Source organism: Geospiza fortis, unplaced genomic scaffold (assembly GCF_000277835.1).
Source record: "Geospiza fortis unplaced genomic scaffold, GeoFor_1.0 scaffold54, whole genome shotgun sequence".
Taxonomy (NCBI): domain Eukaryota; kingdom Metazoa; phylum Chordata; class Aves; order Passeriformes; family Thraupidae; genus Geospiza; species Geospiza fortis.
In genome coordinates, this window is record NW_005054301.1 from 17077274 (window position 1) to 17105191 (window position 27918).

The following is a 27918-nucleotide window of genomic DNA, read 5'->3' on the forward strand; positions in this document are numbered from 1 at the left end:
CAATGATTTGTTTATATTATCTTCTGAAAGTAAGGGCTTGATCTTGTGCATGTTTCTTTGTTCATTAGACAAACTGGACAAGAAATGGGTTAGCTTCCCTTCTGCCTGGACTTCTAAAGTGTTAGTAGTGTGGGGGATATCACAAAATATTTGTTTCTGCCAGCTCAGTGCTGATGCATTCAGTTTCAGTCGTGTAGTTGTGAGTGTGCCAGCACTAAAGCAGATGGTATATGGAAGTGCTTTATGCTTCTGTTTTATGTTTGGGAGAGGAACCAGAAATGCCTGTCTGCAGTCTTGTGTCCTCATATAGAGAGACTAGAAAACACTTTCATTTGGGAACTTGTGGTTTGATTGTCATGTAAGAAATTCACACCTGTTTTTTGCAAGTGCACATCTCCATAATCTATGCTGGTGTGGTTTTTTTTTTTTAATTTTGCTACTTAGTTATCTCCTGTGAAGCAGAAGTTTAAAGTGTTTTCAGTCAGGCAGATATGAAACAAAGTGCAGGCACACCATCTGGTTTTGTAGTAATGTCCTCTGTCATGCCAAGCAACATTAGATGCTTAAGCTTGAGCAGGAGATCTGCAGGTGATAGGTGTTCCAGTTAAAAGCATTGCAAGTTCTTCCTTTTCAGCTGAAAGAGTGAGCACATGTTTGGAAGGATCAGTTGGCAGGACTATCCTCCACTGGAGATGTGCAAACAAGGTCTGATCATCTGGTCACATTGGCAAGCAGGCAAAAAGGAAATTCCATGTCAAAGCTGATGGATAACTAGAAAAAAACAGTGTAAATTTTATTCAAGTCTTTTTTATTCTGTAACAATTTCACTCTTTATACTGGTGCATGGTGGGCCCACCTGAGATCAAAGTTCCATGTGCTTTGGTATTTTGCAAACACCCAAGAAACAAATTAGTCTAAAGATAAGTGACATAGGATCAGAAGTGACATAAGGTCACTACAAGAGGTGACCAACTTGTAGTCACTCAGTGGTCATTGGCAGAATTGATACAGGTACTGTTGCTTTCTAATGCAGGGCCTAAGCAGCTGGCATCTTTACTGTATACTATTGCTATGAATCATTCTTTTCCCAGAGAGAACAGTTTGATTTTCATAATTTCAGAAGACTTGTGAAATCCTTCTTGGGAAGTAATGTGGTCTGTTTAAAATGAAACTGTGTTGACAAAAACTTAATCTCTCGAGTCATCAGAGGTATAAATAAAGTGCTCGGCCTGAAAGCTGTGGTCTGTCTTTATCAAAACTAGTTACAGCATTGTCATTGATTTCTGTGTCTAGAGATGCCTGGATGGAAGTTACTTCTATTGCCACACAATGTGAACTCAGTTGCTCTAAAAACCCAGACTGACTTTCTAATTTAATGCTGGTATTAGTGATTCTGTTGACAAAGTTCATGTGACTGATGAAACAGAATGGGATCTTCAGGGATCCAGTGGAATTTTTTGTTAACCAATATGACTTCTATGCCTGGTACAATGAGGATTGAAACTTGTTCACTCTGTATGGTGCTGCTAAAAGATTTTGAAGTTTCTGCACTGAAAATCTTTAGTCAGGGGATTCATGGGAGAAGAAAGAAGGTGCTAGTTCTGATGTCAGAGTGTCATGGAAACAGATGTTCGCTGTTTTCCTTCTCTGTCCTGACTGAACAGCAGTATTGTTAGACCTGAAGTTTTAAAATGTAAACACTGAGTCAATCTGGATCTCCGCAGGGCAGAACGTTCCCCTTTTTACCTCTCAGTCATTAGAGTTAGACTTACTGGGTATACTCTGTAACCATGAGCTCCACCTAGAAGGGGTTAAGGTCATGCTACACTTTGCCATCATCTGAAGTAAGAACTGAAATCTTAACCCCTTCAAACTCTGCTTGAAGAGCAATTTTTTTCTTTTCTCCAAAGTGAGTAACTGATATGAGAAAGTTGTAATGCACACCTGGCTGTAAGCACTGGGACTAGAGGTAAAAGCTGGGTTTCAGAAAAGCACAGAAAATAGTGTATCTGCCTCATCTGAACCACACAGAGGGGGAAGTTCATATGGATGACTGGCTATTTTAGTATCTTCCTGGGAGAATTACTCAGAGAAGAGGGGGTCATCACTTCTTTTCCACACTGCTCACTGCTTGGCCTGAATTATTTGGTGATACTCAGCCATCCAGTTTGAGGCTGTTAATGGCCTTTCATTGTGTGAGCATTGTGCTCCAGTTCTGGTTGAAAGAAGCTTCCAGGATCCTTAGATGACCATAAAAACTATTGACTAGGAAATTAGGCAGCTCTTAATTAACTGACTTGTAATTTCGTTGTCTGGGTTCATATTTGTCTTTAGGATTATGAGTGGTAACTCCATATCTACCTTGTGAACGTGCAGGTAATGGTCTTTTATGCTTCATATTTATTTGTTTTGGGGGTTTTCCCTCGCAGCTGCGTGGATCATCTGGTAGCTTTTGGAGAGGCCAGATTGCAATGTGAGTGAGTTTTGCTTTTCTCTTCGTAGATGCTGGCCAAAGCAAGTGTCGATTAGAGAGAGCTCAAGCACTGGAACAGGCAAAGAAGCCTCAGGAAGCAGTCTTCATCCCAGAATGCAATGAGGATGGATCTTTCATGCAGGTAAAATTTCTATTTGCTTCATTCAGCCAGGCTTCGGGTGTCTGTGGGAGATTCAGTGTTAACGGATGTGCCAGGTGATGATTGTAGAGTGGGTGCACACTCTGACCCATTTAATTGCGTAAAAAATTGAAAGCTGGGAGCTTTGTCAACCAAATAGAAGTTTTGATTCAGTCACAATACCTTAAAAGACATACATATATTCAATAGCATCCAGCTCCAGTGTAGTACAGAAAAAAATGGCATTAATTTTCAGCATTGCATAGAAAAAACCAGTTGCAGGGGAGGTCAATTTTTCTATGAAGAGGAGCTGTAAACAGAGGTGTGGCTTACACACACAGAGCAGGGTGGATGCAGCTGATTCTGCTCTTACCTCTGCTTCCTCTGACCCAGAAAAAAACCAGTCTGTTCAGCCTCTTCCTTCTGCTGGTTACTTTTTGTACTATATATCTTGTAGTGATTTGGAGGACTGGCAGAGAGGAGATGAGACTGTTTTGTCTGGGTTTTTGATTCCTCACTGTTCAGTTGCTGAAGTTTGCCAGAGTAGGGTAGAAATGAAGAGTGATACCTTGTTCTGTTACCCCTAGCATATTGAGCAGTGTCCTAGTGCTGACTGAACTGGCTATTAAAAATGGCTCACGCACAGTTTCCTGACACAGTTTCATACTGTCTGCTCAGTTTTGCATGCATCTAAAAAGCTGAAAACCTGCAACCTACAAAACATGTGACCTCTACTTTGTGGGTTTAGGTGAATCACAGAATGTTTTTTGCCTAACTTTTCATACATCTCATACAGAATCACAGAATTCTAGGTTGGAAGAGACCTTTAAGATCATTGAGTCCAACCCATGTTCTAACACCTCAACTACCTCAACATACTGCTCTAGATAACTTCTTTTTTGGAGAAATTTTAGGATACATTGGTTGTTTGCAAGGTCTTCTGAAGTTAAAAGAAAGTCCAGGACAGAATCAATATTGGCTTAAAAAAGATGAGAAAGGCAGAGAACTTTGGATCTAATTCAAACATTTTGTGATGCCTGGGGGGATAGGAGAGGAAAGATTTTTTTTGTGATAACCCACCAAAAATTTCATTCCCCTCCTCAGCCTTACCCTCCCATTATCTGGTGTGTGGGAGTGTTTTTGTTTTGTTTTTGTTTTTTGATGATGATGTGGAAAAAGTTGTATTCATCCTGCAAGCTCTGCATGCGTCTTTAGAGCAGCATTCTGTTTCTGTACTGTGTGGACCGTCATGGTAAGATTGGCATAAGAGAAGATGGCTGCAGTTTCTTGCAGTTTAAGTGCACTTTCAATTGTTGAAATTTGATTTTGTGTAGAGCTTCTCAGATTCTGTTGGCACTGGAGGCTAATGTTTATAAAAGCTATCACAGTGGGCCAACATGGAACAAAGTGTTCCATGTTAAATTTCATAGTTCAAGAAAAAAAGGGTAAGGAAAGCAAACTTTGAAATGCCTATTGTCTGTCTATCAACCTCTTGGAGAGGAAAGTAGGTGAAATTTTTATCCTTATAAAAGATAAGGCTGGACTGATAGTGTAGTTGATAAAGCTTTGTTTCAGACAGGTTTATTTTGAAGGTTGGTACCAGTGTTTGGATTGTGGAGAAGTTGCTGGACTTTTCCTTGGCACATTCATTAGCCAGTGCTGGTTGCCAGTTGAGGGGCAGCATGAAACTGCTTACAAAAACTGTGTGGTGTCAGTTGGCAGCCAAGTGATATTTCACGTTCTTCCTCCATTCAGTTCTATCTGTGAACACTAAAGTGCTTTTGTTTTACCTGGCATGATGAAGGAAGCCTCTGATCTCTTTGTATCTGGAATTAACTGAAATTCATCTAATTCCTTGGTTCATAAAAATACCCCATGTTCCACATACCTTATGAACCAGCTTCATCAGTTATATTGCAGCATTTAAGGTAATTGTCCCTGCATAAGATTTAAGTGAAAAATAGTGTCCAAGAAAGCTAACTAGTTTCAGCCTGCTTTTAAGACAAATATTTCCTTTAGCTTCTGGTCAAAATGAATTAAATTTTGATTTTAGAAAAGATGTATAAAGACTAGAATTTTGGTGAACAGTCTAAACAGTTTTGCTTCCAGCAACTCATGAATAGATCTCATCTGGTGGAGGTATTTTTTGATACTGCGTCTCTTGTGCAGAGAATTTAAGCTCCTGGGTTCTGCTCTACAGGGAGGCTGTGTTCTTGTGAAGTCCCTGCGGCCTTGCTGAAGTCAGCTCTGGACTGTTGTTAGTTTATTCTGGTTCAATACCCAGAGTGTTGCTCCATCTAGACTCCAAAATCTCAGATGGGAAGTCTAAAACAGAACAGCATCTCTCAATGAAGTTTCTAGGAAGAATACCCATTGTGCTCTTCAACATGGAATCCCCATTCTAACAAGAGTCTTAAGCAGATGCACATGTTTCAGGGCATATAAAGTTGGCTAGGTAGACTTCTTCAACAACTTCCCCCTTTCTGTATAACTGTTACTGAAAGGGAGTTTTATGTAGAAGAAAAATTCTGGTCAAAGATGCGTGCATATATTTAGAATATCAAATGTCTGAATTGTTACAGCACTCATTCAAGATGAAGATTACTTGCTTTCAGGTCATCTTGCTGAGCCACCTGAACACAGTAGGTATTCAGGCCCACATCGTTGTCCTTGCCATCAGACTTCAAGAGTCTGATTTTAAATTTAACTAATTAATTAATTGTTGGAAATTCTTGAAATTTTTGTAGGACTGAAAAACAAGAGCAGTACAGATGTGGGAGAATTAGGTAGTAGTAACTATGTTCAGAGAACCTGCTTAGCCTTAACTAGATTGAACTGTTGCTTTAACTAGATTGAACTGTTGCTTTTGTAGTTCATCATAATTACCTTGATTAAAACTAAACTGCAGTCACTCTGGGTAAACACTGAAAGTGGGGCTGTTCCTCTGAAAGCAGCTCAAGTTTGCCTTTTCCAGCTGCTGGAGCTGTAGCCATTTCAGTGCTGGATTTGGGGCTGGAGGCCCTGCAGTCTGGATGGGGCTGCAGGGGGTGATGAGAATGCAGCTCCTCTGCCAGAGCATGTGCCACGCGGGCAGCGACTGCAGGAGGAAGACCATGCTCACCTTACTTCCTCCTGCTTCCCCGCAGGGCTGGATCTACCATAGGTAGATGTGGCAACAAGTGTGAAAGGGAGAAGGGCCTAAAGACAAAGGCCTTAGTTTGGCTTGCATTTAAACCTTTTTGTAGAGAGACATCATGCATGTCTTAAAACATTTGTATGACCTGTCTGGTTTTGATTGCCTGTGAAATTTAGACTGAAATCAGTGTTGCCACCAATTCTGTTGCTCAGCTGATCAGTTTTCCAGTTTTCTTATGCATGACTAGGTATAATGGGGTTTGTGTACTGCATCAAGAGGAGCTGGCACTTGTCAGTTCACTGGCTGTCATAACTGTTTCTATGCAACATGTGTGCTGCTTCCCTTGTTGAGTACGTGTATTGCAAAGATCTTATCAAATCCCCTTTTAGTGCTACTTAGGCATCTACAAATGTGACATGCCTTTGCAGGATGAAGAAGTGATGCCACTTGCAGGCATGATGGGATGACTGTAAATGGGGAAGCAGATCTGATTAATTCCTCTGGAATTGCTATGTCTTTATATTTCAGTCTGTGTGGGGAATATTACTTCCTATAACAAAATCTCTCTACACTTAGCCCACAGTAATATAAGCAGGCAGATAAAATTTGAGTTATTCACAACATAAGAATGTTTGTTAGATACAAGTAATTTGATTAATTGTAGAAAACTGAGGTCACTTACTCTTGTGCAGAATTAACCATGACTAAAACCAGTTTGTGTTCCCAAGACTTTTGCCTTTTTTGCTGGTATGCTGTATTTTCCATAAATGCCATTCCTTTTCCATGCTGCACTTAACCTGCTGTGATCTGTTCTTCATAAACAACAGGCACTGGTGGGTAATCTGCACACTTTCTTTTGCTGCCTAGTGCCATTGGGCTTGTTGCCATGGGCTGAGGGAGACTTGCATTCTTCATAGTTTTTCCGCAAGCAGTTTTTCAGAGAAGGTTGCTGAGATTTTAAATGGGATCTGTTTCAGAGAGATTAATATGAACATGAATAATGTTAATCCTGCCTTGGGGGTGTAGTTTTGTGGGACTTTGTGGTATGTCTTGCTGTTTGCTGCCACCTTCCACTGTCTAGTTGTGGTTTCTTTTCCTTACAAGTCTGCATAAAACTGAGGACAAATCTCCTTGGAAAGTTTCTTTGAGTTATGGTTCTTAAAATCTGGCTCCTGGTGCAGTTATGATGTAACACTGAGATTTCTCTTAAAGTGAATGCATCAGTCAAACCTGTGGTCTTATGACAGGTCTGACTGTCAGAGCAGTTCTGCACTATCAGGTAGCTTCCAAAGCATTGCCACGTCTTGTAATATAAGTCTGCTTGGAAAGAGAAATCTATATTATGGTCCATACTGGTAGTTTCACTCCACACTATGCTAATGCACATAAAAAGTTCTGTTTTCTCCCAGGTTCCCCAAACAGCCCTTTCTAAAGATGTGGGGACCCCTTTCAGCCTTCAGTGTGATTTCATGATCCAAGTCTGCTCCTCTGTATTGGCTAGTGTAGCATGATGCTGGGCAGAATTACAAACTCACTTCTTAATGCAGCAAGGTACTGCGTAGACTTCCTTCGTTCCCAGGATGCTGTCTGTTATTCCATTATTCAGGTCTCAGATTCCTGCAATACTAAGCTCTCAAAGAATTCACCTCTCATGTCAGAAGAACACAGTCTATCTTGCTAGATTTAAAAAACTCTTTGAAAAGCATCTGGTTTTTAAATGGTAGGTAGTTCTGGCTTTTTTTAATTAAAATATATCCCTTCTATAAAAGATGGTAGCTGTAGCTTTCTGTGAATACTGCTCTGCAGGTTTGCTACTTAAACACTTGCCTTCTTCCTGTGGCTTTCATTGTGTCTCTCATTTGTATTTTGTGCTAAAGATAAACCATGAGTGGGTAAGGAGGTAAGAACTTTGGTTATTTATGGTGTTTCTTCAAAGAAGTACCAGTCGAGATAGGAAAGGAGCAGGTTCTTAAAGCGAGAGTGGACATACTTAGGGGAAATGACAATTTAAGGTCATTTGTAGCTTCAAAGTGTCACATTCTGTGCCAGAAGCAGAAAGCCTCTCTCGAGGACCCTTTTCCTGAACTAAAAATAACCTATGTGCCAGTGTGTGTGATGGGATTGCCCTTGATCACAATTAAGATTCTTTTGCTTCAGATAATTTTTTTCCCTGGTTGTATGAACAGTGAAATTCCCACGGAGGAAGCATTTCTTGAGTGGTGCATAGACTTGAGGGAGGAGGTGCTGCATAAAGCCCTGGTGGGAACATTTGCACAACACCATTTGTGAAGAATTAAATATGAGTGGAAAGCAGAGACAGTGACAAGAATTGTTTAAGGGGCTGCAGTCCCAAAGAGGCTTAAACACAAGATGCACACTCATTCATAGCTCCCCTAAAATTGCCTATAAAGGTAAGGCAGGCTTCTGATAATAATGAGCTGACTCTTAATGTAGCAAAAAGTATTACAAGATGCAGGGTCTAACATTACAGCAAGACATGTGCACCAGAACAGAGTAATGATAAATAGCCATCAGGCCAGTGTACGGTTGTATGCCACTAACGTGGGTTCACAGGACTTTCTAGCTGAGTCTCAGAGGCTTGAACAAAGGAAAGACTTGATTAAAGAATTGCTGCATCACACTGGCTTCTGCTCCCTGGGTCAGACTAAATGACCTGCTGGCCTGGAGCTATTTATTTAGCTGTTTTCACAGCGTTTACAAGGAGCACCTGGATGCAACCAGGGTTTGGAGCCTTGCCTGGTGCTGTGAATGCAGTCAGTAGCTCTGCTGCCTTCCCTTAGCCTCAGCAGTGCCATTCAAAAACTGGATGTGTTTTTTCTTTTCTCATAGGAGTATAGCTTTCAATACAGAATGAATGTTCTTCTCTTCTCATCTTTGCCCTCCATTGTGGAAGGAGCCAGGAAATGTTTGTTTGATCTGTGATGGGATAGGAATGGGTTGCTAAACATTTCATCTGAACAGCAGTGAGAGGCTAGTCTAAGTGTTCCTGTTGTCAGCCCAGTGCTTGTCCAAGGTTCCTTCAAGCCTATTACAGCCAACTACCTCTTCCTGTAACTCCATGGAAGCTGGTTTCAGCCATCACAGTATTGCTGCTTTGCCTCTCTTCTCTCCATCCCATGTGTATACAATTTCTCTCTCACTTTCAGTTTCTATCTGAGCAACATCGCCTTGATCCTCATTTGTTAAATAAAGGGATGCTGCTTGCTTGTCTGGAAGCTTTACTTTAGAAGTTTGCTTGTTTAGAAGCTTTATTTGGGAATTAGGTTCTGGCGTTGCCAGTGAGATACTGAAGAAACCCAAAGAGTGGCTTCTTTTCCCCCTGAGGAACTTAAGAGGCAGAGTTATCACCCAGTGACTATTCTTTTAATGTTTACATATTGTAAGAAATTTTATGAGAGCAGGTGTTTAATCATATGGCCAGTGTATTGGCTGCTGTTTGATTTCACACATTGTAATGGCAGGGTGGAATAGAGAAACTGCTGCTACACTTTTAATTTGGGGAGTAGTGATCTGGAGCAATTTTTCTTTTGTTTGTCCCTCATGCTTTTCATGCTTCAGTTGAGACACAGGTAAGATGACCTATCTCTCCATGAAAAATAGGAACAATGTCCTTCTGCATGATCAGGGATTTGGCTGCTTGTAGTGCTTTAAATGCAACTGGATTTTTTTTTTTAATGTAGATGTCAGTGGGGTATCTGTTGAAGAGCTCAAATTATTTACAGGTTTTATTTATCTGATTTCCTGTTATGTAACTTACAATACAGCTGTTGTGTGTTAATCTGAGATACTAAATTCTGTCGTGTGCCTTTCCAGCCGTAACAGGCGTTCTATAGCTGCAGCTTGGTTAACAATCAAGTCTATTAAGTATATAAGATTGTATTTCCTATGCCTCAGAGCTTAGCTTTAGAAGACTGAGAGCCAAAATGTCAAACACACTTTTTCTAACATGTATTTTGATAGTCAAAATTAACTCAATGACTGAAGATTAAATCTGTGCAGTAAACATCTGTCATGCTTGCATACTTACTTTCCTGAAGATAAGTGTTTAAAAATCCTACTACTTTGGGAGTAGGATGAGAATGAGGTTGAATTTTGGGTTGACAGTTGAAATTTTATTTATAAATAAAAGCTCAAATGTAAAGTCAATGGAAAATTTTAAAGTAAACCCCCAAATTTTGGATATTCATTGCCAGAGGTGCTCTGAAATAGTCGACATTTTATGTTTATTTACACACAGTGCTTAGAAAGGGTACTGGATCAGCTGTTGCCTTTTCACTTTTTTCAGTGTTGTACCAGTCCTATATAAGTGATGAAGAGTTTACTTTCCCTCCCAGCCTTTAAGCTGCAAACTCTAGGCTGTAGGCTACTGATGTTATGACCCTAAATTGTACTGGGACCTGGTCAGGTATCACGGTGAAAGGTGTCTCAGTGTGAAGACATTCAGGAAAAACAACTGCACTGATTCTGGAGATTTCTGCAGTGCCCATTCTTCATGGCTAGCTGTCTGGCCTTTAGGATAATGGCTGAGCTTTAATTGCAGCTGTTATCTGTAGAAGGGAAGTCCTTTGGTACTGCAGTAAAACATGTGGTTGTGGTTGTTGTGAAAGTGCTGAGTGCTGTCAGTCTCAGATTTTTTTTCCCCTTCCTTTTTCTAATGGCAGTTTCTTTTCTTAATGGCAACATGGGGGAAGAAAAGGTCATGGGATACCAGTCCAAGGAAGACTAGCATTTCTTAGCCTAGTTATTTACAAAATTACTTCACTTTTTTATGGGTGTAATGTGCTTGGCTTCCATAAATGAGCGTATGTAATTCGTAGTTCTCCACTGAGGTGTGTTACATAACATATTCTTAATGCATCTATCCTGAATTTGTGTCAATACATTTTTTTTGACTCCTCTGCCATGTACTTTGTTATTTTTCTGAAAGTTTGGCTAAAGGACTATCAAGTGACTAATACCTGGGTTTTTTAAATGCTGGGTACACTGGGTTTTTTGTATAACATAACATGGAATGGTCTTGCCTTACAAATTCGAGACCCTATCCTGGCATTTAACTCTATCCCTTGGTAGGATTTTTACAATTAATGCACCTTCTTGCGCTATTGGGAATGCAGTCTTGTGTGTGTGTGATCAGCAAAGATAAACTCTAAACACAAACCCAAGCAGATCCATCACATTTGTTTTGAGTGTTCAATTGATTACATTGAGCAATAACAACTATTTTCTAACTTGATTATTGTTTAGTATAGTCACAGTACTTTTGAGTAATTTACAATCAGTATTGTGATATATTGAGCGAAGAAAAATGGATCTGCAAATAGCAGTGACAGTGACTGCAGTAACATGGGTACATGAGATGACTGTTGATTTTGGCTACTAAAAGTAAATGCTTGAGGCAAAATGATTGATTTGCACTTTAGTAAAACCCAAGATAAACAAGTAAAACCCAAGATAAACACGACGTACTGTGTTATAATTGCTCTTAGATCATGTTTTATGTGATATTCAAAGCCTTTAAAAAAAACTGTCATTAAGTCTCAGTACAAACTTTGCTACCTTAGGGCATTGAAGCCAGCTGTCAGGGAGGGGGAATGACTGGTTTTGCTCTGAAGGATCCCTAATGAGGGGACCAGCACAAACACCCCATCACTCTTCTCTTCTGTGTGAAGAGGAGTGGAATTGGAAATTGGTTTCAGTGAACTTGTTTGGAAAAAGAGAGATTGAACAGAATTCATTTTACAAGTAAAATAAAAAGGCAGCTTCTGAAATGGTCTCATTTAATGGCTTTTTTTCAGAAATGTATTGAAGGAGCCATCTCTGGAGTGCATCTCAGGATGCACTTCTATACCATTTCAAGGTACTGATGTGCACATTTAACTCCAGCTGAAAGTGTGCTTGTTAGAAAGAATTTTGGGACCTGTTAGTGTTCACACAGATGCCTGTACAATGGTAGTTTACTTTTATCTCAAAGATGTCAAAAGCATCCTGAATTTCATCTAGTTGCTGGCTGCTCTGGAAGCTGAGGCAAAGGCTGTCATTAGATTTGTTAAGCTGAATGAAATTTTAGTGGTGCTGAATTAATGTCTCCATAGATGTTACTAAGATCAGTCTGCTAGATCAGAACTTATCTAGTCTTATTTGAGAGGTTCTGTATCTGAATTCCTAATTCTGGTGTCTTTCTGTGCTGAAGGAAGGAACTGGGTAGCTCTAGAAGTTCAGTTCAGAAGTAGAGCTTTAAAGTCAATCAAGATGAATTTTATACTGTGTACCTTTTGACTCACTAGAACATTCATCAAATGTTCTTAAGTCCATGTCAATATATGAGGAGCAAGCATGTTGGATCTTGCTCCTGCTGTGTAGTTTGACATAGTAACACAATGGAGCTTAGATCTATCTGGAGACGGTTTGTTAACCAAGTCAGTATTGCACTTTTCCAGTCATTACTGAATAAAATGCTTCTGAAATGCCTACAGATGCTGCTCTCAAGCGGTGGCTGTGGAATTTGGGATAGGGTAGCCTTTGCATAACCCAGCTGGGATGCAGCGGGACAAGTTTTTAATAGTAAACAGTAAGTGGGATGTAGCAGAGGGTGGAATGAGCTGAGACACAACTGCTGCATCTCCCAACTAAAGTGTTCTCAGATGATTAGTTGTAACTTCTTTTGCCTCCTGAGTTTCAGCTACAGGAGTTGGAGTAGGAGAAATCACCTTTCTTTGGTTGGGGGAGGGGGGTGGTGAGGGAAGAAAAGATAATGATATCAAAGGTAGTCTTCTGTAAGACCTCTTTGCTCTGAAGCATGTGTTTGTGATACCTCTGGGCTGGGACTTCCAATAAGATGCTGAATGATAATAAAGTGGTTGGTGATAGAGTGAGAAATGAAATGCCTGCTCTTTGTTTTATTAAACAGGTGCAGTGCCATACCTACACTGGATACTGCTGGTGTGTGACACCTGATGGCAAGCCTATTAGCGGCTCTTCTGTACAGAACAAAACTCCTGTATGTTCAGGTACTGTGGGAGTGGCTTCAGCAAATACTAACTTGATAACCAGAGGGTTGGGATGCATGCATCCTTCTGAGAACCCAATCTTTCAGGTGACTTGCCCAGTTTACCCCACTTAATGCTGCACTTTGGACTCTGGCATGTCCATCCTGCAATTAGGATACAGACACTTCTGCAAGGCTCAGTAAGAAAAACCACTAAGGTGACAACCTGTGGCAGCCAAGGCAAGAGTCAGTGTTGCTGTGTACACCAACACCAAAGGTTTGCTGAACAGATGGGATAACTTTTTTCCATGAGCTATATTGTAATGAAATGATTCTTGGGCTGTATTTTGTGGAACATGGACTAATTTTTTTGTACAGAGTGATTACAGTTAATTCATGAAGGTAGTTCTGTGCAAAACTGTCAGTTTCTGGGGTCCTGCTGTTATAATGAATGTGGGTATTTTGGCCACGTTGCTTAGTTTAGGATCCCTGTGTTTGTGTCACGGGGTGGACAACACAGCGCTTGTGCCACAGCTCACAAGAGGGAGGTCCAGACCCAGGCTGTTACTCATGTTTATTAAGTGATGTGTTTCTGGGCACTCAGCCTGACCTTACTTGGTTGCCCAGCAGTTTGAGACCAAATCCACAAGTTTCTTTAAAAAAGAGTAATGTTGTTTTTCTTTCTTCTCCCCACCGTTGGATATGGTAGTCCATGGAATGAAATTGGGCTCCAGATTTTCATATGGCCCTGATCAATAGTGATCTAGTTTTGTGAGCTGTTGTGAACAGTCCTGCCGTGACAACACCACAGTAAACACAGGCAGGGTTGTTCTGTACTTTGGGGAGAATTGAAGGGCAACACTGGAATTGTGCTGCCTTCTCACTTTCCTGTCTCCTCCCAAAAAAATTAAAGAAGGAAAAGGCAGTAAGCATACGAGAGTGTTTCTAACATGTTCAGTGATGCCGCGTCTTCATGCTCTACAGTCTGCACCTCAAGGGTTTTTAGTATAGTTCTCCTCTCACACCTTGCAGTGTTTGCCCTTTAAGTAGGAGCATGACAGCAGTCAAACCTTTGGGACTTTGATTTTTTCTCACCTTATACGGTGTTGTCTTGGCTGTAGGGTGTTCTGTGGTAATAAGCAATCTCGCACTTATTACTTGTGGTAATAAGTGACTTGCATAAGGGTTTGAGTTGAGTGGGAGAGCTGTGACCCAATGTACCTTGAGGAGATGCTTGGGTTTTCACAGGCATGTGGAAAGAAAAAAAAAATTAATATCCTATTTTAGTCTAAGGTGCAATCATACAATAATTTGGCTTAAACCTTTAGAATATGACTTTGTGACACCATTTCCAGTATATCATTTTGGTAGGGCATATTTTAGACTTTTACTGATCTATTCAGTTAGTCTTGTGCTGTTTATGAAATCATGTTGCAGAAAAGTCAAGTCATGTTGCACTGTAGGATACAGATGTTAGACATATGATGACTAATACAGAGTTTGTGCTTACTACTTGTAATTCAGCAGTAGATCTGTGATGAACTGATCTGCAAATGAAAGTGTCCGGGCAATAGTTTACCTTCAGAGGTTGTCTTGATCAATTCTTGGGGCTGTCAGAGCTACCTTCTTTAAAGCTGACTTTTGATCCATGTTTCCTCAATGTTCAGTAATCATTGGGATTGTTCAGTAATGGTACATAGAAGACTCAGTTTCCTGTGAATAAAGCCATTAAAAAAAAAAGCGCTCGTCACAGATTTTTATACACATTGGTAATGGATTTATTTGACTGCCTTTTATTACCTGTTCAAGTTGTAGTAGAAAACTGTGATGAAGCACTAAAGCAGAGTGCAGAACCAAGCATAGAATCATACTTAATATGTAAAGATCCAAGTTATAGTCAACAACCCAAGATGTGTTCTGTTCAAGTACATGCTGGATCTTATTCAGTGTCCCATTTCAAACAGCTGGGGATGTTCAGGGGTTGGTTGAAATCCATTTTCTGCAAATTGTCCCACTTAATCCCTTTCCTCTGGAATACTGTGCTTGCATTCCCTGCACACTCTCCCCATCTGCTTTTGATTTGTTCTTCCTGACATTTGCAAATGAAAGTGACTCTTACTGATCTTTCATTCTTGCCCTTGGATTTATTCCAGGTTTCTTACTAGCATGATGCTCTGTTGAGGTCTTTCAAATCACTAGATCCAGCTACTAAAGATTTCTTGTTTACCCTTATCCCAATTTAATGTCTTAATGCATAAAACTTCCTTATACTTTTCAATTTGGTTGAAGCCACAGGCTCTCTGAGTCTTAAATGGAGCTGTTGACAGGTAAAATAGATGCTTTATGGGTTGAGATATAGAGTGTATTATTGTGACATCATATGCTTTGTGTGACTGTGCAGCATCTAAATGGATATGTTTTCTTCTTTTTCTTTCTCCCCTCTAGGTTCTGTAACTGATAAACCATCAAGCCAGGGTAATTCGGGAAGGAAAGGTGAGTGGAGTCCTGTGCTTCACCAACTTTTGTAGCAGCAGCTGCCCAGCCAAGTCCCTTAAGATAGCTCAGAACATGGGTTCCTAACCAGCTCCAGGGTGCAGGGGTGGATGTGCCGCTAGAGCTCCCCTTCAGGAGGAGGGGTAAGATGACTGTTCTGCTCCCTGTGGAGTAGAAAAGAGTGTTCTCTGCTCTGTGCTTCTCAGTTGAGTTAAAGTACAAGAAAGCTGAGCTTCCCAAAGGAGTAGCTGGTCCAGAATAACCTCTTCTTGTTCACCTTGAAGTAACATACTGAGCATTTCTCAGTAAAATCCTTAGAGATTAGGAAGGCTGTCAGTATGATCTGTATTCTGGGAAATAGGAGTGCCAATGTCATGGTTGTGGCTTTGTATGCATTGAAAGTTGGGGTTTTTTAACAGTGCACAAAACCCTCTGGCCAGCTGGAGCAGTGCTGGGTTAAACCTTAACAGTGCTTGGAAACCTCACAGGCATTGACTCTTCTTCTTTACACTCCTGTCTTCAGTCCTTGCCCTTCCTGAGCAAGGCATTAGATGGGTCATTGTTCTTCTCCTGTGAGTATTCAGAGCTCTTCCCTGTGTCCTCTGGTTTGCCTTTGCTGCAATAGTTTTGGGAGGGTTGACCACTGAAGTATACATGGAGGAGCACTAAAATATATCTTTAGGCCTTTTCCACACCCTAATTTTCAGCCTTTTTCCCCTCTAGCCCCAGGTGAGAGTCAACTTTTGAGTTTGTCTCCATACTCCAGGAAAACTGTGCTGAATGCATCCTCACTTCTGCTGGTGAGGATGAATGCTCTTTCCTGGGAGAAGTTCCTGTTTTGATAAGCAAAGCAGGATTTTTAGTGCTAACTCTGTAAACCAGTTATTCCTGACACTTCAGAATGAAGGAAAACACTGACTTTGATACCAGTACTTTGAGGGACATCTCCCATGCTGGGAATGTCAATGAGGTCCTGAAAGCACTTAATGGGGATTCGATTGCTCTGCTCAGAGTAGAGATGTATTTTGAGCATATCTGCTCTGCAGTCTATTGCTTGTATATAATAGCTTAAGGTAAGGAGAAGAAATATGCGAGGAAAACTACTTAGCCGAGACTGAATACTGAAGCCTGTTTCTTATTTTAGGTAAAGATATGTCTCTTTAAACGTGTAATTATGCATTAATGTGTAATTGGCACCTGAACACATGGTTATAATTCTGTTAATGCAATCATTGCCAGTCTAGCCTGAAGTACAAGCAAATCAAATAGCTCTTGAAATCTGCATTATTTTGGAGTTATTTGTAGACTTTTTACCTGGGTAGTCCTGGTCTGTTCTAGAATTGAAAGCAGCTGACATTGGATTTCAGTAGAAACAGGAGCACAAGGGGAAAACATCTGAACTTGTTTTTTCTTCCACACTCCCTTTATTAACTCAGGGGTTGGAACATGCAAAAAGAAAACTGTAAATGGTATGAGCTAATTTAAAATTTGTAATATAAATTGATTCTCCTTGGTGCTGCCTGTGGCATCCTGTTTCAAGGATGGTATGCTTGGTCATGTGGCTGCAGAAACGTCCTGTGCAGTAGCTGTCAAAGGGGAAACGTTTCCCTTTGGGCCAGAATGCTTCAAGCAGTCATGTAAACTTTCTGTCTCCTGCAGTTCTGAATCTGTTCATATCTGCTAGAAACCCACACATAAGCAAGTCTGGCCCTATTCCATCACATTAGAAAAATACTTATGAAAAGCTATTTAATGGGTCTTTTAAAATCAAGAGGGCTGTTAGAAGCTGTAATAATTTGATTTAAAGTTTGATGGACATAGCATTACTTTTTCATCTTGTGGTGAAAATGACTAATCTAAAAATGAATTTGTCCTTCTTATCAGTTTTTTTTTCTTGCCTTAAGTTACCTTGATTAAAAATTCCAGTATCAGGTCCTTTTGGAAAGAAGCTGGAATCAAGAACAGCTTGGCTTTCTTGAAGCAAGGTGCTTGCTGCATGTCTGGCTTCTCTGATGGCAAGCCAGCATGAACATAACCATTTGTTCTAGCTGAGTGTTCAGACACTTGTTGCAAAGATTGCCCTTTGCAAGGTGACAAAAAGGGCAGGAGGAAGAGAGGTCCAGCAGGAACTGGGTGGCACAGACTGGAAACTTCTGATACCTCTTTGGGCAACTGCCATCTGATTTGGGAGCTTTTGGAATTTTCCCATTGCACAGCAGACTCCTCCCTGTCTCCATCCCTGAGTGAGGGTCTTATAGTCAAAGAGCATATCTGGCACAGAATAGGTACTCTGAGGAAGACAAAGAATAGCTAAGACTTTCAAAAGTGATTTCTTTTTTCTCATTCATACAGGAATGTAAAATATGAGCTTCGTGCCTTTCAAGTCTTCAGGGCAAAAGAGTGGAGGCTGCTCTGCCTTAGAAACAGTGTAGATGGGTAGGCTTGTGCTGCTGGGTAATAAATGAAGACTTCACTAGCATATTAGCTCTCCTTTAGAAGAAGCAAATTAATGTTGGAAGGAGAAAAAGGCTGGTTATTGGTAATAACTCTTTCTCCAGATATTTTGCCCTCTTTTCCTTCCTGTTGAGCTCTAATTTCTGGGGCTCAGTAGGTATGTTGGAGTACCAGAAGATACGAGGTAACACATGATTCCACTCACAGGCTCTCTCATTACTGATGAGAAGAAAACAAGATGGCTTCATGTTCATGTGGCTTGGCACGTACTTCCAGAAAGTGGTTCTTTGGCACTTTCTGCAGAGAACAAGCAAGCATGCTGGCAAGAGATACTTCTCCTTTCAAAATTCTGTGCTCTGGTTATCCATATTTACATTGCTGCTATTGCTGTGTGATGCCATGCCAGTTAGTCGTACAATTTGCCCCATAAGGTAATTTAAATCAAATTAAATTGGCACCAAATCTAAAACTTTAAAATAGGCCATATTGATTTGTTCTGTGTCTGAGAAGTGTTCAGTTGCTGGAAGGCAGAGCAGACCTGGGCCTGGGGAGATGGAGGTGTGTTTGCATGAGGTGGAATAGAAACCCAGACCCTCCAGGGCATGCTTGCTTTGTGACGTTGCAGCTCAGACACTTACCAATGTCCTTTTTGTGCTGAATTTTTCCCATAAGTGAAGAACAAGTTCCCAAGAAATGTAATTGCTCTTCTGTGAGATTAGGATATCCAGAACCTGCAGATTTCTTTTGCTCTTTGTACAGTCCTTTCTCATAAGGAGCTTCCTGCATTAATTTGCTCCAGTTGCTGCTTAGTTTGATGGTCCAGAGACACTAGGAAAATGCATGCTGTCCTCTGGAGGTCTGGATCTCCCCAGTCTCTCCCGCTAGGATGCTGTTAATGTTTTAAGAACCAGTGAAAGGCATCCTTGCAGCCAACCTTACTGGATTTCTTCCCTGCCTAAAGAATGCGGAGCATTCCTTTCCAGCCACAGGGATATTGTGCCATACTTTGAGACAAAAGAAGTAAACATGGAACAAAATAAAGTTTTCTTTTCTTTATCTGGAAAGTGTTGGGGCTTTAGCTCAGATTTAGCATATTGCTATCAGGAGCAGTGTCTTTACAGTCACCAAGAAGGTTTTAAAAGTAGTCTGGTTAGGAATCAGAGGGATGTAAAAAACAGCCATGTAACTGCTCTGCTCTGTAAATTCACCTGGTCTTCCTTCTTAAAACTGGAAACAGTGAATTAAAAGTGAGTGAAGAGGAAATATATTGAAGTGGGGACACTGGTTCATTAGAGGTAGTTTACAGTTCTGGACACTGTATGATACCATTTTCAAACCAACTGAATGAAGGAAGTGGAAAAGGATGGATCCCAGTAACCTGGGATTTAAAGGTGATGCATCTGCAGGGTAAATTTGGGTTGGAGTACCTTTCAGTGTCAGTCATGAAGAGTCTTGAGTGGTATGAACTCCCTTTTTCTTTTATAGTCTTTTGCAGTGCAAAATGTTCCAGGCCTGTTTTAACTTGTCTTGTTTCCCTATTGCGAAAGCTGACAATAGCATCTGCAATTGCCTGAACAGTTGTTGCTGAAATGTAAGCTCTGATGGACCTGCAGAAAGCAAAGCCCTGGCTGAACTTGTTCTACCCTTACTATCTTATGTGTAGACATGACTCTTGTATGGAGCTGCAAAAAGCTTTTTCTCAGTGAGTTTTGCAGCATACAAGAAAACACTGAAACGGTTTGAGAAACCTAAGATGAGCAACTTGAAATTCCTCCTGAGAAACCTAAGATGAGCAACTTGAAATTCCTGCCAATTAAACATGTAGAATTGGGTTCCTTTTTGTGGGTTTAACTGTCAGAAATTAGTTTAAAGGCAGGCTTTGTTGGCAGGAAAATCCTGGGCTGCAATTGTGGGCAAGTTGGCCCATTCTGTGGCTTTTTTTGTGCCTTTTTCCAAGAGTTTTACCTCAAGAAAATGCTAATGGCCCAGTTAGGCAGCCAAGAGACTGAGCAATTTGAATCAGTAATGAGCCATTAGTGTGAGTCAGTAATTAGGCTGAGCGGTAAAGGGCAAACACTCTCCTCAGGCAAACCCAAGCAAAGGGGGCTTGTGCTGATGAAAATAAATGGAGCTGCTTGTACCTGGGGACCTGGAAGCTTTGCCTGCTGGTGGTAAGAAGTCAGGTGCAGCTGGCCCTAATTCACCTGCCCTCAGCTTCGAGGGAGAGGAGCACACGGCCTCCACAGGGGCTCGAATGTCTCACAGAAGACAGATAATACCTTGACAAAAACCATGAAATTGAAATGTGATTAAAACATCGGACTGGGACTTTGGTCTTCACCTTCTCCAGATCTTTCTGGATTCAACCCAGTGCTATGTATTGAAACACAACTGTGCTGTTACACAAATTGAGCTTCAACTGCGTCTTCAGCCTCGTAAACACTGAGAAAATGCTTTGGTGTCTTTAGCAGTTAGTGGAGAATACAGCAGAAGAATATTGTGTGGCCTTCATCAGTAAGATGAAGTAAATACAAGTTTATTGAGGCAGTATGAAGTCAAGTGATGGTTCTAGCTGGTGAACACCATCTTATGTTTCATTTCTTGCAGAACATTAGCAGGTAGCAAGTCTGCAGAGCTACCCAAACAATTCATCTGGATCCCTTATGTTTAGGGTATATATTTAAATAAAAACTATATACTAATTTAGAAATCCAGATGGAGAATTTTCATGCAATTATCATTTTCTGAACTGTTTAACTTCATCATGTAATGTTCCTAGACCAGGTCTGATGTGTTTTTCAGGTCTTTTATGGGTAAAAGATACACGTGTGCTGAAAATGTGCACAAACAATTTGATGCTTGTGGATAGAGCTGGGTGTGTGGTGTAGCTCAGTGGAAAGTCAGACTGTACTATGCATATGTATTAAGTCTGCTTCCTGAAAGCAACCAATTTGCTACATGTGTGTGCTGCACGAGTGCTGCAGGTCCTTCAGATGAGCAAAAGCTTGATTTGTTCTACCACACATTGATGGTGACAGTTTCTCAGTCTACCCTGTTAAAATCAGGGAGTTAGGAAACAATCTATGGGAGAAACATGAATATGTGCTGCTTTTTGTGAAACTAGGATAAAAGCTCAGTTGACTGAGAAGTTATGGGGTTAGTGTAAAAAAAAAAAAAACAGTCCTGCAATACCTCAAGTGAGCTGTGAGCAAAATTTCTGTAGATGGAATTTGTAGCACATAAGATTTTGCTTAGCTCATATTTTTATTTCCAAGCAAGCTTAGCAGTGGAATTGAAGTTTGCTTCCCTATTACAAGAATAGTTCTGTAAAAAATACTCTTAACTTAATCAGCAGGTTTGCCAGCTTGTAAATAGTGAGAATTCTCCCTGGTTCTTATTGCTGTCTCTATACTGTGTATCATCTACAAAATTATTTAAGTTCCAGTTAAATGTAACTGTAGAAAGCAAGTCGATTTCACAGGTATGGTAGACTATAGTTTACCAACATAACAGATTTTATTAGATAGCAAGAACCCAGCCTTTAAATGGGAATTGTGATCAATTTTTTGAGAACAGAGGAATGTAATTTTACAATACTGTGTATATTGGATAACTTTTCCAGAGCAGAGCAATGTTCTAAAAAGCACTTAGATATATAACATGAAGCAAACAGATTTTTGAAATATTAAAGTCTAGAAGTAAAACTTCAAATTTGTTACATAAACAGTAGAACGAAAAACAATCCTTTTGGTTCCCCACATTGCTGCCTTGTCTGAAATTGTTTAGTTTTCATCAAGGCTTTTTTGTGGGCCTTAGAACATATGTATCAAATTTGAGGCTGAAAAAAGTTTCATTGGCAAATATAAAAGAAGGCAGATTCTGTTTTAAAGTGTATTTTGTTTGATACAATGCAAGAATTCTGCTTTCATCTAGAAAGTAGCAGTTCCAATCAGTAGCTTAGTCTATATAATATGACTTAATAAAATTGTAGTTTACAAGTGTTATTATAGCAATCTACAGACAAGTCCTGTCTGTAATGTCTTAAGAACAGCTATAAAGGTTTTTAAATTATTAAGTCATAGTATTGAGCAGCCTGGTGAGTAGATCTAATAAGTAGACTAGCAATTGATTAAACAACATCTGTTAAGGTATTATTAACTGTTTATGTGCTATACATGGATTTCTGGTGTCTGATCATTACAGCTTGCAGAGAAATGGAATAAATTTGGGGTCTGTCAGTTGGTTTTGTTGCTAAAATACTTTATGTAGGCTCAAAACCTTTTCTCTTTTTAAAGAGCTGTTGACATTATTCTTCTCATGCTTTATACAATCTAGACATCTGAATGTTAGTGTTGTTTTCTTTCAAATCAGAGTAATGCACCAGGAAATGTGTTTTGTCGTGGTGCAGGTGTTTGGTCAAGGGGCTGGAAATACTTTTCTTTCAACTCCTTTGCCCCCTGAGCTCTGTCAAAGTCTCTCTATAAGAGAAATAAACTATGAAATTGTGATGGGAAATCTTGAATGCATGCAGACCATGTGTGCCCTTAAATAAGGTAGGGAGAAGCTGTAGAGACAACCCCAATGTTTGTTCAAGTTCCTGGGATGGCACCTAGGGCAATTAAAGCTTCTTTACAACAGATCTATCTGGAATAATAGCTTTCCTCTGTGTGCTCATCTGGACTTTTCTTCTGTGTTGACAGCAAGGGAGCTGTACTGCAAAATGCTTTGATAAAGGCTAAGGATGGGAGAAGTCTTCCCCACAGACTGAATTTTTCTAGGCAGTGTCCGTGTCTTTTATTACATGTTCCTGTGCTCAGCTTGGTGCTCAGTTTCTGATGGGACCTTCAGGTGCTGCAGCAAAGCAATTTGTGTAAGGACTTGACAGGTTTCATCTCAACTGTTCAGCTTCCCACAAATATGCCATTAAATGAGATTATTTTAAAATCAGCTGTCTCTGGTTCATTTTGAACAATACATCCATAGATGTCTGGCAGTTTGTAACTTCAGGATTGACCTTCACCTTTAAAATGAAAATATTTCAATGTTGAGAGGGTGTTGTCATTTATACCCTGTGCACACTGAGATGCTTTATTCTGTACATACACATTTCCTTCTGAAGCAGCTTAGGTCCTTTGGAGGTCCTTCCAGCTGTATTGTTACTGTATCTGATTCCCTCTGTTCTCCATTCCTTCCCTCACAGAGAAGAACTGTTCCTTTGGTGTCATAATCAAATAGAAAACCTCCTTTAGACAGTACTCAGATTCTGGTGTGAAAAAACTGGGGCTGTGTAGTTAGAGAGCAAAGTTGTGCTCACTCACTAAAGCTCTGACGCTCCTCTTTAACGATTCAGGGAGGAAAAATACCTGTGGAAACAAGCAGTGGAAAAACATATATTCCCCCTCCCCTCCTTTTTCTTAATTTTCACACATGCAATACAAATATAACAGTGAGGTATCCATTCTCTTTGCCTGTCAGGAAATGAAAAGGCGTATTGTAAGCCCAAGGCTAGTCTGGTTGTCAGCCAGGAATGAGTCCTCTAAAGGAGAAAGGGAGAGGGGCTGGTGAGAGAAGAGGCTGGAAATGAGGAGCTGGAAGGGGGAAAGCACACTCTGAGATAGGTTGGCTGCACATGGCTAGAGGTGGCCAGGGTCTTGTGCTTCCTCAGTATGCAGGTGTTGGGAGAAAGGAAGGCAGCTTATACACAGGCATGTGTCTGGGGGAGCAGGGTCAAAAATTTAGACTATTTACTTAATCCCTTGGAAAGGCTTTTTTCTCTTCTGTTTTCTTTTTGTGTTTAACAGACTGCTTTACAGGGGACACGTGTGGTAATTAACACATGCAGCTGTAGGGCTTCAGCCATATGTCTGAATTTCAAATGGCCATTGATCTGGCAAATTTGCTGCTGCTGTCTCCAACCCCCCACTTACAGGCCTTGAAGATGTGGGAGAATTTATAGAGTCTTTACCTTGAAGAGACCAGAGCTAGAAGGAGAGGAGTGAAAGGGAATGTGAGTGATACTGGGGAGAGAAAGAAGAAAGAGTGGTACTGCAACCACACCATTCCTTGCCCCAGCTCACAGTATATTATGTTATCAGGTAGCTTCAGAAATGTTTCCAAAGCTAGGGATCTTGTTATTACTATATAAAGCTTGCATAACAATTGTTAATTTTTTTGACTTGATGAGAATCACAGTGTTCTTGTCGGCATTTCAGATGTGCTCCCTTTTCCACAGCTGCAGGTATCTGGGCTCTTGCAGAGCCTAGAAATGACAAGGTGGTAGTTGATTGTGGACTTTGAGCAGCCTTTCAGGGGAGGTAGTTGAGGAGAGGGTGTCTGTTGGGCTGTATGGAAACAGAGAACTTCACATCAAAGCAGTGGCTCCTGGAAAAAAAGAAAAAAAAAAGATATTTTGTAGGTAGAATAAAACCAGAGAGGCTAAACTAAATGATTGTAAGGTGGTTGTTGCTTTTGACAGCAGTGATCAGGCAGCTATTGACAGTGCTATAGAGCTTTTTGCAAACTTTGCTCAAAGTTTGGGGCAATGTCAAGTGCTAAAAATCTTGCTATGAGATATGGTGCCTTAAGCAAAATATTTCTTTGTGTGGAAACTTTTTTGCTCACTGTTTTATTTCAAATGTCACTCAAGGCAGTGAGCCAAATGGAAGATGGTTCAATATTAAGATACTGCAGCTTAAAATTCTGCACTATCTATAATACTTCTAGTGTTTACAGGGTGAGATATAAAAGAGTTCTTCTACCAAGTAAGAAGCTATAAAAACATTAAGCATCTATTCCTCTACTTCCTCTCCTTCAATCTATTTTTAAACATTCTCAGTGCTAGCTGTTGCTGATTTCTTGATCTCATCACTCACTCTACAGCATAAGTAATGCTGGCGCTTTAGAGGTGTTTCTGCTTTGGATTAAAAAAAAAAAGCCCCCAACAAACACTCCTAACTAGTCCAGCTTTTGCTGACTGCGATTTACCCAGCCTGTATAATATTGGTAGTCTGTTTCTCTGTGTTTTGCCTCTTCTCTCCAGTTTCCCTGTGAAGCTTTGTGCCAGGTCTGTGGAGCAGCCATGTATTGCATTGCCTGCTCTAACTCGCTTCCCTTTTCTCAGTTCATTAATACAGATAGTACTCCTTCTTGGAACAACATGGCCTAGCATCCCTTCTATGGATTGGCAATAGCTTTTCCAAGTAATTTTGTTGTAGCCTATATTGATATGCATTTGGATGCAGTTTTTATTACACAAATATAGAGCCTAATTCTTCTTTATTTAGTGTTTATTACAGCTTATTTCCTTTCAATTGTTAATGTCCCTGAAGAATAAGGTTATTTCAGTTCTTCCCCTCATCTTCATTACCTTGATCCTTTTCTGTAGAAAAAAAGAGGAAGTGCTGGATTTACAGCTGTATAATTGCTGGGTTGTATTTACCACACAAAGCTTTTCTATGCCATTTGACTTGTAAAGGTGTCTACTGGTCAAAATGAGCCTTGGGGACTCTGCTTTGAAACTGACTGCCATCCCTACAGCCAGCTGCCATTGGTACTTGGTAAATATGTCATCATTCCTCAGCAAATGTATTAGGTAGTCATGTTTTTTGATAATAGGTAGTTTTTAGTGCTATGTGTTATGACCATACCAAGAAACCATTTAGTCCCCCTAATTCCTTTAGCTGTGTCTCCATTTCCCCTCAGGTATGTGTCTCAGTAGGGGATGGCATTAGACTCTTGAAGGACAGCTAAGTACACAGCTGAATGAAAAATATTCTTTGCTCCCATTGGGAGCCTCTTTCTGCAGCCTGTATGTGATTTCTAGTTTTGAAGGCATTCCAATAGCCTTCCCAGGTGTTGTCCTAGCTGATTTTTTACATAGTGAAATTGCTGCTGGTTCATAAGGAGAAGAGCCACTTTCCATGGTGGTCGAGATTCATTTCTTTAGCAGTGCAGAACATTGCTAGCAGCTGTGAAACATCAGTCTGCAATGACAGGCAGGCTGAGATCCTGTCTGAAAACTTACCAGATGACGGAAGCAGAGCCGGGAAGCTGAGCTGGGACTCTGAGCTTTGTTCCCCTTCTCCTTTCTCAACAAGCAGTTAAACTAGAGTGTTTTAAACATTCTTACATTGCCGGTGAGGATGGGCTCATAGCTAGTCTGCTGCTAGATACTATTGTCCTGAAATCATCTTAATTATTCATTTTTCATTATTATTGTGAAATAAACATACAAGTCAGTGTGTGGCACTTACATGTAGCATTTCTAGGTAAGCTGTTCAGTGGGGCTAGAGGTCTCTAGTCCAAGGAGGAATTTTAGTGTTGTTCCTGCAGCTGCATAGCTTATTTCAGAAGATATATGAACAAAGTAAAAGAATGACTTTTGAAACCATGGGATTGGGAACATGGTTATCTTTCAAGGTAAAAGTATTGTGTAGCTTATACAGCAATTGAAAAAAGAAAAGAGAACGTTTTGGTTTTTAACTCAGTAAAGTAGCCAGAACGGCAGTTGGGTAGAAAAATGCAGCAATACCAGGGAAATAGTCCCTTCTTCCAAAGAATTGCAGTACTTTAACTATGATGGAGGGGAGGGACTAAGCTCAAAAGAAGAAGGGCTTGAATGTGATAGAGTGGAAATGGTAGATTAAGAAAAATTACTTGTATCTTAGCAGCTCCCTCAAGAGCCTTTGAATGGATATGCAGGTTCTTTTTTTTTCTTTTTTTTTTTTTTCCTGCTTTCCTGGCAATTTGAGCCACTCTGGAAGTGAACTTGAGGTTTTTTACTTAAATCAAGACAATTAAAATCACTGGCAACCTAGCTGTCACTCTTTGAGACAGTGACATAGCTGGAGGCTTGGTTCTATAGGTCAGAGCTGATGACAAGAACATGTATTTCTAAGTCACAGGATGATTTCTGTTTGCTTAAGGAATAAAACTGCTGCTGGGATTGTTACAGAAGAGTGAGAATAATAAGCCTCTGAAAGTGGGGGAGGGCACAGTGGGGACAATGTCTTCACAGCTTGACACTGATTCCACATTGGTCAAAAAGAAAGCTTTTTCGGCAAATCTAAACTGAAGATGGTCTCAAAAGTAACCTGACCTTTATTACCTACTTCACCTTTTTAACAGATAAGGTTCCAATCTGGCCTTGGGCATTTATTTTTCCTATTACTTCCAAATCTTTGAAGAGACCTATTTTGCCTTTTGGGAAGGAGTTTGGCTGTGAAGTCTGAAAACTGCAGTAAGGTAAATCTATGCGCAGTGACAGGTCTTCTCCATTTAAGCTTCCTTGCATTTGACCTCAGAAATGCTCTGATAACCGAACTAAAATCTGATTGTATACTTCTTTATCCCATATCTTATGTGCAAATTGCTCTTATAGAGAAGATCATCTCTGTGTTGGAGTTTGGCCCAGAAATGAACTGAGAATTCTGGCTCTAAATAACAGGACTGTGTACAGGTTCCTTATTCTGAGTTACATCTGTACTCAGGCTACCTGTGAGGTACTGCTGCTTCTTGTCCAAAAGTCCAAGCCTGCAAAATTGGTAAAGACTGTGGTTTACTGTTTACAATTTGGAGAGAAACTGGTGGCAAGCCAAGAAATCTTATTTCACAGGTTTTGAGGTTTTGAATCCCTCACTTATTACTCAGTAGAACAAAAGAGAGATCACACAAACTTTTGGCTCCCTCCTGTCCTCCTAAATTAGTTGATTGCACTATATTGGGGGTTTTAGCTTTAGAAAGGGGAGAGCAGAGGGTGAGTCTCAAGTTTGAATTAGGTGAGTGCTCTTAAATAATGGCTTTAATAATCTTCAGGTGGTTTGTCTTCTGCTTGGAAGCATACCCATACACTTGAGAAAAATGTTCTTTGGAATGCTACATTTCTGTAAGTGTGTTAAAACAACAACTGCTCACAAGTAGTGAAGCAAATTTACATGACAAGAAAGTTCACTAACAGCTCAGCTTAATTCTCTGATCTTTATATCTTTATTCACTGGTTCAAATAACATGCAGCATCTCTGCATTGACACCAAAATCCCTAGGAGTTTTGCCATCAAAATGGTAAAGTGTAATGGCTCAGTTTTCAACTGCCTTGTCTTCCATGCAGCAGTACTAGGAAGATGTTTTTTCTTCCCAGAAAGATTTGCACAGCTTACAGAAAGGAATCAGGTATTTTAAGTGGTAATTACCTTAAGGGCTTGGTTCAATCTGCAAAGTTC

The 27918-nt window shown here is 40.3% G+C and overlaps 1 protein-coding gene across 4 annotated transcripts in view; it reads left to right on the top strand.

Annotated features, from left to right (window-relative positions):
- Positions 1-27918, top strand: part of SMOC1 (SPARC related modular calcium binding 1) — a 106507-nt gene that overhangs the window by 25150 nt on the left and 53439 nt on the right. For all 4 annotated transcript variants that reach the window (XM_031065510.1, XM_031065514.1, XM_031065523.1 and 1 more), the window contains exons 3-5: positions 2503-2615; positions 12677-12776; positions 15200-15247. In XM_031065510.1, coding sequence (XP_030921370.1) covers positions 2503-2615; positions 12677-12776; positions 15200-15247 — 261 coding nt within the window. The remainder of the gene's footprint in view (positions 1-2502; positions 2616-12676; positions 12777-15199; positions 15248-27918) is intronic.